Source organism: Castor canadensis, chromosome 7 (genome assembly GCF_047511655.1).
Source record: "Castor canadensis chromosome 7, mCasCan1.hap1v2, whole genome shotgun sequence".
Classification (NCBI taxonomy): domain Eukaryota; kingdom Metazoa; phylum Chordata; class Mammalia; order Rodentia; family Castoridae; genus Castor; species Castor canadensis.
This window is the reverse complement of record NC_133392.1, coordinates 115,997,718-116,009,948: the sequence shown is the minus strand read 5'-3', so window position 1 is coordinate 116,009,948 and position 12,231 is coordinate 115,997,718. Positions and strand designations below refer to the sequence as shown.

Below are 12,231 nucleotides of genomic sequence, written 5' to 3'. Positions count from 1 at the left end.
TTTATTTTATTAAAAAACTTTTAGGTTTTTATTTTACTCCTCTTTTTACATTTATCTAATTTTATTTACATATTTTTCTATATTTATAATCAGATTTTTAATCTCTTGCTTTTTTCTCTTCCTCACATTTTCCTTTTCTTTTCTTTAACCTTGCTTTTTTCATTTACCTTAAGAGTTTATTCCATGTTATTTTTGCCATTTCCTTTTCTAGGGTTATTGGTGATGATGTAGTTGGCTTTAGTTGATTTTAATTATATTTTTATACATTGTTTCTTTCGGTATTGTTGCTGTTATGGTGGTTTATTTTCTCCTGAGTCATATTGGGGATTGAACCCTCAAGAGAAGGCTGCTCACTAAGGAGACTGCCATATAAAATCAGAAGAGATATCCATCCCAATAGATGCACAAGTTGCAAATTAGAAATACAATAAATGTGAAAAAGGCAACATAACTCCCCTAATAGTCCATGACTCTTCAATAAATGAACCTGAAGATAATGAAAAGATTAAAATGTCAGAAAAATATTCAAAAGTCCAGTTTGAATGCTGAAAACCACAAGAGATGTATCATATTACTTATAAAGGCAAATATATCAGAGTAACAGCAGACCTCTCAGCAGAAACCTTGTAAAGAACAAGAAAGCATGGAATGATAGATTTCAAACCTAAAACAAAATAACTGCCAACGAAGACTCCCATTATTAACAAAGTTATCTTTTTGAATTAAAGGAGAAATAAAGACCTGCCATATTAAGTATAAACTGAAGCAATTTATGACCACTAACCCAATATTGCAGAAGATACCTAAGGGAATACTGCCTACAGAAGAGGAATAAAGATATATTCAAGTCAAGAGTTCAGGAAATGATCTCATGAGAATAATCAAGTGAGAAGTAGAAAAAAAATCAAACATGAACTCAGTAAACAAGCAAAACTCTATGATGAAACATGGAGAAGTTAGTATATACATCCCAACAACAGCCCTAAATGTAAATGGTCTTAACTCTCCAATTAAAAGATGCAAATTGGCTAAAAGGATTAAAAAACAGGACTTAATTGTTTGCTGTCTATGAGAAACTCACCTCACTGGGAAAGAGATAAACAGACTGAAAGTGAAAGAATAGAAAATGAAATTCCAAGCAAATGGAATATGAAAGCAATCAGAAGTAGCTACACTCATATCTGACAAAGCACACTTAAGCTAAAGTTAGTCAGAAGGAATAAAGAAGGTTACTACAGATTAATAAAGGGAACAATCCATCAAGAAGAATAATGATTATAAATATATATGCATCAAACATTGGCAGACCCAATTTCATAAAACAAACACTTCTGGACATAAAGGGACAGGTAGTTTAAGTTACAATAGTGGGTGACTTCAATACCCTACTGTCCTCAATAGATCACCCAGACAAAAATTCAACAAAGAAACTTAAGAGTTAAACTACATCATAGAGCAAACGGACTTAACAGACACATAGAGAATATTCTATCCAACATCTGTGGAATATACATTCTTCTTAGTAGCCCATGAAACTTTCTCCAATTTGGTCCACAAAGGAAATCTTAACAAATACAAGAAAATTGAAATAGTTTCTTGTATCTTATCAGATAATGGAATAAAATTAGAAATAAACAGCAAAAGAAACTATATAAACATGTGCTCACTTCAGCAGCACATACACTAAAACTGAAAAGATACAGAGAAGATTAACATGGCCCCTGGGCAAGAAAAGACATGCAAACTGATAAAGCATTTATTTTTCAACCCATGCTGTGGGGGAAAAAAACAAGCTATGTAAATACATGGACACTGAACATACACTTTTGGATGATCAGTGAGTCACTGAAAAAAAATCAGGGAGGAAAACTTTAAATTTCTAGATTCAGATGAAAATGAAAATGTCACTTACCAGAACCTTTGGGATATAGCAGAGGCAATTCTAAAAGGAAAGTTTATGAGTTCCTTCACTAAAAAATCAGGGAGAGGGCAAGGGCTGTGAGTATAGCTCAAGTTGTAGACCTCTTGCCTAGAAAGCATGAGGCCCTGGGTTCAGTCCTTAGTATTGCCCCCCAAATCAGAAAAATCTCAAATAAATAATCTAATGATAGCCCCTCCAAGATCTTAGAAAAGTAGGAACAAGCCCAAACCTCAAATTAGCAGACAGAAATAATAAAGATCTGAGTGAAATAATGAAATGGAGATTAAAAGGATAATACAAACATCACTGAAGCAAAGACTTGATTCTTCAAAAGTAAATCAAGATTGAAAAGCCCTTAGCAAAATGAACTAAAAAGGAGAGAGAAGATTCAAATTATCAAAATTAGAAGTAGAACAGGTACCACTGAAATCCAGAGGATCTTTAGGGAATATTTTGAAATCTTATATTTCAATAAATTAGAAAATCTAGAAGAAATAAATTTCTAGACACATGTGCCCTCCCAAAATTGAACCAAAAGGATATAAACAACCTAGAGAGAGCTATAGTGAGCAATTATAAATTGAAGAAGAGTGTTTCCCAACAAAGAAAAGCCTAGGACCAAATGGATTCACTGCTGAATTCTACCAGACCTTTAAAGAAGAACTTCAATGCTTCTCAAAGTACACTACAATAGAAAGAGAAGGGACAAAAACAAACTCCTTCTACAAAATCAGTATTACCCTGATAACCAAAACTGGATAAGGACACACACAAAAAAGAAAACTATGGATTAATTTTCTTAATGAATACATTAGCAAAAATTCTCAATAAATCCCTGCAAGCTGAATTCAACAGCACATTAAAAAGATCATACACCATGATCAAGTTGGCCTTATTCCAGGACTGCAAAAATGGTTGAACATATGCACATCAACAAACCTAACAAGACACATAAACAGACTCAAGGACAAAAATTGCATGATTATCTCAATCGATGCAGAAAAAGCCTTTAGCAAAATTCAACATCCCTTCATAACAAAAGCCCTGAGGAAAGAATAGAAGGATCATATCTCAACACAACAAAGGCTGTATACAATAAATCTATAGCAAACATTGTAGTCATGGAGAAAAAAATGAAATCATTCCAAGGTCAGGAACAACATAAGAGTCTCTCCACTCTTACTCAATATAGTGCTTGAGTTCTTAGCCAGAGAAATAAGGCAAGATAAAGAAATAAAAGGAATGCAAATAGGAAAAGATGTCAAATTATTCCTATTTGCAGAAGATACAAATCTATAGTTAAAAGACCCTAAAGACACCACCAGAAAATTCTTAGTTCAGATAAACAACCTTCAGCAAACTAGCAAGACAAAAATCGGTAGCTTTTCTATATGCCAATAATGAATAGGCTGAGAAAGAAATCAGAAAAAATAATCCCATTCACAACAGCCTCAGGAAAAAAACAAAGAATAAATCTAATCAAGGAGATAAAAGTTCTCTGCAATGAAAACTATAAAACACTGAAGAAGACATTAAAAGATGGAAGAATCTCCCATGTTCATGAATCCATACACTATTGTGAAAATGACTATACTACCAAAAGAAATCTATAGATTCAATGCAATCCTCCACCAAAATTCCAATAGAATTCTTCACTCAACCAGAAAAAACAATCCTAAAATTCATGTGGAAGCAAAAAAGGTCCAAAATAGCCAAAGCAGTCCTTAGTAAAATAAAGCAATGCTGGAGGTACCACAATACCTGGTTTCAAATTATACTACAGAGCCATAGTAACAAAAACTGCATGGTACTGGCACAAAATAGTCATGTAAACCAAAAGAAAAGAAAAAGAGGTACCAGAAATAAACCCATGCAGTTATAGTCACCTGATTTTCAACAAAGGTACTAAAAATATATGTTGAAGGCAGCCTCTTAAACAAATGGTGCTGGGGAAACTGGATATCCACTTGCAGAAGACAAACTAGATCTCTCACTTATCTGTATAAAAATCAACTCAAAATAGGTTAAAGACCTTAATGTAAATCTGAAACTTTGAAACTACTAGAGAAAACACTTCAAGGTACAGATGTAGGTAACAACTTTCTGAATAGGACTCTAATAGCTCAGGAAACGATATAAAAAACTGACAAATGGAATTGCATCAAATTTAAAAGTTTCTACACAATAAAGAAAACAATTATCAGAGGGAAGAAGCAGCCTATAGAATGCAAGAAAATCTTCGCCAGCTATTTACTTATATATAAAGAACTCCAAAAATTGAACACCAAAAGAATAATTCAATCGATAAATTCACAAATGTGTTGGACAGTTCCCCCCAAAAATACAAATGGCCAATAAACACACGAAAAAATGTTCAACATTCTTAGCCATCAGGGAACTGCAAATCAAAATTGCATTTAGATTCTATCTCACCTCAATCAGACTGGCTGGCTATCATCAAGAAAAGAAATAACAATAAATGGTGGGAAGGATGTGGGGAGAAAAGGAACCCTTATGCACTGTTGGCGGCAATGTAAATTAGCCAGCTAGTAAGGTAGTTCCTCAAAAAAACTAAAAATAGAACTGAAAACAGAATTACCATATGATCTGGCTATACCACTCCTGGGTATATACATGAAGGAATCAAAGCCATCAAACAATAGCATATCCATTTATCAGAGCACTGTTCACCACAGCCAAGTAAGAATCAGCATAGATTTCCAATGACAGATGATAAAGAAAATGTGGGATGTGTCTATGTGTGTGTGTATGTGTGTGTGTACGAATATATACATACATGCATGTGGTTTATATATACATGCACACATGGTATGCGTATACACACACCATACATTTTATATATGGTACACAATGGAGTATTATTTGGCCATGAAGAATGAAATTATGTCAGCTGTAGGATAATGGATGGAACTAGACATCATCATGTTAAGCAAAATAAAGTCAGGCTCAGAAAGACCAATACTACATGTTTTCTCTCACATGAAGAATCTAGATGTTTTTTTTAAAAAGCCATGAAAATAGAAAGGAGATCATTCAGGAAGAGGAAGGGCATTAGGAGAAGGTAATGGGGGGCGAAAATGATCAATATTCATGATATACCTGTATGAAAATGTTAAAGAAACCTATTACTTTGTGCAAATTAAAAAGAATTTTTAAAAAGTTTAAAAAATAAAAACATCAGAATTCAATGCACACATTCATATTTACTGAAGGAATATTAGGCTTTAATGGGGTGTATGGGGTGGAGTAGAGACATCCCTGTACACATGGGTGAGTCTTTCTCTTTACTATGTTAATATGTAAAGTTCACTCAAAACTATTGCAAGCATTCAGTAACTCTTACTGTTTCCTTCTTTGCACTCATTTATTCACATGGTTATTCATTAACTCTTTCAGTTTGTGGTTTGAGTTCATTAGCACTTATTATTTGCCAATAGATGTTGCTGAGGGTTACTGGGCCTTCTGCATGACTGACTTTCAGTTAGCTGATCGGCTTATTGCAAACAGTTGCTGTTGAGAGATGAGACAGTGGAAAGCTTCAGGGATTATGGAGCAAGAAGAAACGTTTTAGACACCAGACAAAACAAGGGCCCCCAGTAAATGTTTCCCTTGCTGCCCTGACAACTGATTTCACATTTCCTTCATTTCATGTGAAGGAAAGTGTGTTAGACAGTTAAAGTCTTTGCATCTCATAGATCTGGACTATTTGTGCAAACTGAGTTATGTGGTACCGCGAATTCCCTTTTTCTTACCTGTACACTGGAAGAATAAACAATGCTTCACAGGGTTGCTGTGAGGATTAAAAGGAGAGAAAGGTTGTAGGATCTTGCCCTTATTAGCATTCAACAAATATTAGTTCCCATTCTCTCAGCCCATCATCTAGAGAATGGATTAGTGATTCCTAAAGTCTGGCCTTATTTCTCCAAGTTAAGCATCAAAATAGAAGAAATAAGATGGGAATCAGGAGCACTCTCCAGACCAGGGCAAGTAGGAACAGATCAGGCAACTGGCTGTCTTTCTCAAAATAAACTCCCTTACTCAATCAATAATGTTAGCATGTAAGAATTAGCATGGGCACAATCCTTTGGATGTTGTACAAAGCATAGGTATGTTACTGTATTTAAAACTGTAATAACCCTGGGAACTGGACAAGGTAAATGTTACTATCCCATTTTCCCAAAGGGAAAAAAAAAATGAGACCAGTGATGTTGCCCTTAATTCTCTACAACAACATCAGAAGGAAATAATTGTGGAAAAAATTAAGTTGAATTTGTTTCTGTGAAAAAACAAGTTAGTTTAGAAAATACATTCTTAATTTAGAACAACAGTATCCTCTCAAAACTACCATCTCTAAATTACAAAAGTATGTTCAAAACTAATACATATTAATTTTGCTTTTATATATTCTGAAAAAGGGGAAGCAAATTTGACTTGGGACCAATGTAGTGAGATCAGGTCCCAGGCCTGTTGTGGTCTGTGAAGATGGGCAGTAGGAATCTGCCAAAAAGGCTTAATATTTTCCAAGAGCTTAACTAAAAGTTTTACATTTTCGCTCATGCAATTAGGCCACCCAAATTAAAACCACAAATTTCTCCTCTGGCTAGAATTTAATAATACCAGAGAATCACAGTAATCAGAGGCTCTGATTTGTCACTGATGATATCATGTAAGTTCTGAAAGCTGGAAAAAGGAAGACATGGTGATTTCTACCCCTTGTCTAGAAGTCTTCACTCCTAAACAGCCAGAGCAGTGAGAGACCCTGGTCATGAGTCCAGACATCTCAACCATTTGAGACAGAAAACAGTCATGTAAGAGTTCTTGGATGCAGAGCTAGGAAAAGGAGGCCTTGATGATTAGAAGGCTGGAAGTCGCTGGCCTAACATAGGGCTACCTGTGGAGGGACAGAACACAGCTGTCCTGTATTGTGGGAGGTTTTCTTCCCAGAAATGAATGAAGGATATTTCTCATCATAGATTAAAGAATTCTCTAGGCCAGAATAAAAACACATTATGAGATGATTAACAGGAATTTTACCCTTCACATGTATGAACATGTTTAAGTGGATATTTTTAACCACACCATCATAGAGTACTAAAATGAGTGTTTTTATGCAAGATAAGTTATTGGCTCTGTAGTTCACAAGGAAGGGGTAAAGGGAAATACACACTTTCCATCCTCACTATCACTACCTTTATGAAATTTGCCAACTGAAGTGGCAGTAAATGGATGAGAAGCAGACATTTGAGTTAGAAAATGAGGGCTTGAATCTCAGTGCTGCCATTAAGAGCTGAGTAGTGCTGGACCCACATCGCTTAATATCTTTGAGTTTTGATTTTCAGATAAAAAAATGTAGGTAATACCTGCTTCTCCAAAGAACACAGTATAGCAGAAAGGACAGGTGATTACAAATCAGTGGGTCCTTTAGTTCCAGTCCCAGTCCAGCCATTTTCTTGAAGTGCATACTTGGGTAACTTGCCTAATTCCACCAACCATTAGTTTCCTCCCCTATCTAGGAGGGACACTGAGTATATTATTTAACCTCTCCAAACCTGCTTATCAGTGTAAAATCATAGAAAGTCTTACTTCATAAGATTATGAAATATAGGGTCTAGCTCATAGTAGATACTCAATTAAAAGTCGTTTCTTTCTTCTTTCATTCTCTAAGAAGGTATTTATTTAATATGTGTCTCAAGAAAAATGTCCTTAGGAATGTGACCTAAGTGTCACTATACTTTGAGTTTGGAGTGCAAGTAATACTGTATAAATAATAACTCATACTTTAAATTACTTCCACATTTATATAATATAGGAATTTTAGGCATCACTGGGGATGTCTTGTGCTTATTCTCTCATCATCTTCTTCCAGCACACTTGATGTATGCTCATCAGGGAGAGAAACTTGGGTCAGCACCTTGTTCCTCCCTCTCCCGGTGGAGTCCTCAATAAAAACAGAGTGGATGTCTTCTCTGAGAACCCCACAAATTCCCAAAATGAAATACTGAGTACTGCTGAGAAACCAAAATGACAAGACTTTCTGCTAAGACTTCATAGTAACACATTGTCATAATATGAAAATGACCCTCTTCCCCATTTATTTACTCACTTTGTCACAGGGACCATAAACAGCTTTTCTTGTGCCTCTATGAAAATGGTTTCTTCAGCCTTTTCATGTAGCCATTTCCCTTGTTTTCTGTAGGTGACAATCAGGAAATCCTCTACTCCTTTTCCACATAATTCTACCTCAATGCAAACCATTTTCTGTAAACAGACTACCTTCAGAATGTCAGTTTCCCAGTTCATCATAACTATCCAGACTCTAAATTCCAGTTTAGGCTTGGCTAGAACCCTCTCCACAACAGTTCCAATTTCTCATCCACTAGGGGTCTGGCTCCCAAACCAAAAGCAAGTATGAGACAGAGTAAAATGTATAATATAAATTTATTCTGTGACATTTTGCTCACTGAAGATATTTTAAAATACATTAAAATACATCAATATTTTATGAAAAATAAAAACCTAAAATTTAGATACTATCTGTAATATACATGATCTAACCCTAAATATTTCAAACATTTTTTAAAAAGTAACAAAAAGCGGTAATGATTACTATATTCTTCACATATCCTAAATCTCATGAATTTTAATTCAACTGCCAGTTCTTTTCCCAACTATGAATGTTACTGGTATTTGCTCCTGCTTTTGAATGGTAACAGTATCTATTTTCTGTTTCTTAACAGTGGTATTTATGTCTTCTTCCTTTGATTCTTCAAGAAACTGTTTCATAGTCAGTTTGAATAGTAATCGAGGATCAGGTCCAGAAAGTGGTGGGCAATTACAGATCTCTCTAATTTTGAGAGCCTACAAAAAAAGAATACAATGCAATTCCTAACAATTCTCTATACAAAATAATAAAATATAAAAAAACTGTATTTTTAAAATAAAAATAATTACAATACACAAAAGAGAACCACGGATAAATTCATGATAAACAGTTACTTTTCATGATTTGCTCAAATAAGATTTTTAAAACAATAGCAATTGTATCTACAACAACTACCCAAATGCCCTATTGAGGATAAAAGTCTTAGAGACAGCACAATGGCTTCAGTCAAATTTGAGCTGACCCTTACAATGACTAGTCAGGTAAGCAAAGATCTGAGGATTCTCAAAGAGATTGTTTTCAACAAAAGGAAAACATGTCAGAACATACTGAAGAAAGGATAAACACAACTGTGACCTTCTGGGGTAGAACTGATGCTAATAAACTAGAAAAGGAAACAAATCAAAATCATGACAATTTTTAGCTCCAGAAAAAATAAAATGCTGCAGGAGAAGGAAAAGTAATCACAAGACACTATGTGACTTGACTATAACTACTGTGAGCAATTTAAAGAAGCAAATCTTGATCTAAGCAACATCACAGTACAATCACTTGAGGAGAGACAGACGCATGTGTTACATGTACAGTGTGTGATAGTGGTTAAGAGAGGGCTTAACTCTGACTCTCTGTAGGGGAAAAGAGAGAACACTTAAAACTGAAAAGTTAGGAAACAATAATCTAAGTGTGTTATTTAGATATTGTGGGAAAACAAACAAACAAAAAATCATACAATAGAGTTGGAAATAGTTACCATCAAACCAGTGTAAGGGGGGTGGAGTCACTTTAAGTAACTAGCCCTAGAGAACTACTTCTCTAAATTGGATACATGGAAAACATTAAAATTAAAAACAAAGTCTTAATATTTAGGGTTTTTTTTAAGAGAGCAATATGACACTCTAGAAAAGGCAAAACTATGAAGACAACAGCGGTTGCCAAGTGTTGGAGGGAGGGATGAGTAGGCACAGAATGTTTTTTTTTTTTTAGGGCACTGAAACTACTCTGTTTACTGTAAAGGCAGATACATTCGTTATGCGTTTGTCAAAACCCATAGACTGTGCATCACCAAGCGGGAACCCTAACGTAAACTGTAAACTTTGAGTGATAAGGGTGGGTCATGTAAGTTCATCATTAGAACAAATGTACTGCCGGTGCAGGATTCTGATGGTATGGAAAGCTGTATATGAGGTCAGGTGTATATGGGAAATCTCTGTACCTTCTCTTGATTTTGCTGTGAACCTAAAATTGCTCTGAAAAATAAGGTTATTATCTAAAAATGTTTTAAAAGTTGGATGGAAGTAAAAAAGCTGGAATTAGAAACTGTTTAATTTTTAATGCTTTTGTCCAACATGCTTTTTATGTTAACTTTTTTTGTACCATCTGATACATTTCTTAAATAAATTTTTACTGAATTCATGCAGTTTGGAGATGTTTGAGCTACATTTCCTTAATTGCTAGAACTATATATTCTTCACTATTTTTCATGTGTAAACTGATTCATCTTCCTATCAAGCAAAATTCTGTTACATAGTTATACATTTCTATCAAAATATCTACTTTGCAAAAGATTTTATGTGATACTTTGGTAACATCTTTTTCTGGGTTTTTTTTCTTTCCATCCCCTATTTTTTTCATTTCACAGTACCAACATATTTTTCTTTTTATAAATTCAAATCTATCATATTAAATATACCTTCCTCTCTTCAAAAGTAAGCAATGTTTTCTTAATGTACAGCTAGAATATTCCCTTTCATTTCCTTTACTTTGTTTCCTGTGTTTAATGCTACACACTGCATATAACAGACACTTAATAAGTGCATTCTGAAGTTTAAACAAACATTATAGAATACTAGCTATAAGTCATTATGATAAATGGTATAAGGAAAACATTCTTTAAGAATGTACAGTGTATGAGAAAGTAAGATGGTACTCTAAGAACAAGAATGTATGACTCAGAAACATATACATATCAAAAATATATTTTAATTTAAAAATATGCATAGACATCCCATTAACAGTCTTTTGATGTACGGCCAGAGCAGTTTTACTTTATCTTTTTATTACTATATATTAATTATAGCTGAGGAAGATTTGAATTAAATATGGAATTAGCTAGCCTAAAGATTCCAACAAGAAATGAGAGGAATAGACACTGACTGTTCATTTTGTGCCTTGCACTATGCCAGGTAATACATCTGTTACCCAAATTAATGTTACGATGTGAACTGATATTATATAAACTAATGTTATAGTGTAGAGTATTTATCACTAAACAGTCTTATAAAGGAGGGAGGCAAGGAAAGGAAGAGGCTGACAAGACCTTACCTGCACAGTACATAAAGCAAAACCTTAGTGATATTGCTATCCTGGTTTTACAAATGAAGAAAACCAGAGGTTAAATTTTCTTTCTCAAAGTTAGGTGGCTGGGTCAGAATTAAAAGACTCCTAAGATCACTACTATTTTTACACTGCTACTTCCTATGAGCATGCTTTCCCCATTATTACTAACTATAATTTCCTACAAGCTAATGCTCTCTAAGGGAGTGGAAGTGCCATTCAATTCTATTGCCAACTTTTCTATTTTTATCCTGCTATTATATTGCTTATTTTTCCTATTATTACATATCATGCAGTCACTTAAATATTCACTAGGCATCTGAGAAACCCACAGGATACGGCAGAGAATAGGGACCTTACATTCTAGGATAGAAGACAGAAAAGAAACAGTAAGCGAGATCATTTTATTTAAGCACATGAAGAGACTCAACAGCACTGAGTGCACTGTGTCAGAAAATGAAGGGTGACTGCATGGAAGAAAAGCTATTTGACAATAAGGGATCAGAGAAAGCCTCTTGAGGGAGGTGACATTCATGTGAAGACTGAGGGAAGGATTCTCTGAAGGCTGGGAAATTGGAAAGTAGAGGGATATAAAGAAACAAGTTCGATGTAAAATGGCTGGAATCAAGAAAAACCTGGAGAGACAGGTGATAAAGTTGGAGAGATAGGCAGTGGCCCCATTATGTGACTTGAAGACTGCGTAAGGAGTCTTAGTTCTTATTTAAATTAGATGAGAAGGCATTTGGGAAGTTTTTAAGCAAGAAAAGTGCAATAAAAAATCATTCTGGCTATTACTGAAAGCAGGAGTTGAAGGGAACATGAATGGTGAGACTAAAATAGGCAATGGCTGAAGGAATTAGAAGAACGATGATGGTGACTTATCCAGGTTGTAGCAGTGGTAAAGATGCAGTGAAGTGGTGAAGGACACAGATACCTAATACACTGTGAAGGAAGTCAAAAGATGCTCAAATGGATAGGATGCAAAGGGAAAGAAGAAGGGAATCAAAGATGAGGAGTCCAAAGTTTCCTTCTCTGAGGTAGTAGCTTGTTCTTTACGATGCCACCCATGAATCTG

The 12,231-nt window shown here is 34.7% G+C and overlaps 1 protein-coding gene and 1 non-coding gene across 14 annotated transcripts in view; one reads left to right on the top strand and one right to left on the bottom strand.

The window, feature by feature from the left end:
- The window catches only part of Oma1 (OMA1 zinc metallopeptidase), a 133,519-nt gene that overhangs the window by 29,850 nt on the left and 91,438 nt on the right, over window positions 1-12,231 (bottom strand). For 6 of the 13 annotated variants that reach the window (XM_074079989.1, XM_074079983.1, XM_074079985.1 and 3 more), the window contains one exon: window positions 8,362-8,800. The exons of 4 other annotated variants lie outside the window; for them this stretch is intronic. In XM_074079989.1, the coding sequence (XP_073936090.1) occupies window positions 8,588-8,800 (213 nt within the window). In that variant the 3' untranslated portion in view covers window positions 8,362-8,587. Of the gene's footprint in view, window positions 1-5,150; window positions 5,453-5,694; window positions 5,733-6,324; window positions 8,133-8,361; window positions 8,801-12,231 lie in introns of those variants that run through there. 3 more of the 13 variants (XR_012449896.1, XM_074079991.1, XM_074079992.1) reach the window with 3 other exon arrangements.
- LOC141425207 (U6 spliceosomal RNA) lies at window positions 1,660-1,764 on the top strand. The gene has a single exon (XR_012450296.1). It is a non-coding gene; the product is annotated as a U6 spliceosomal RNA (small nuclear RNA).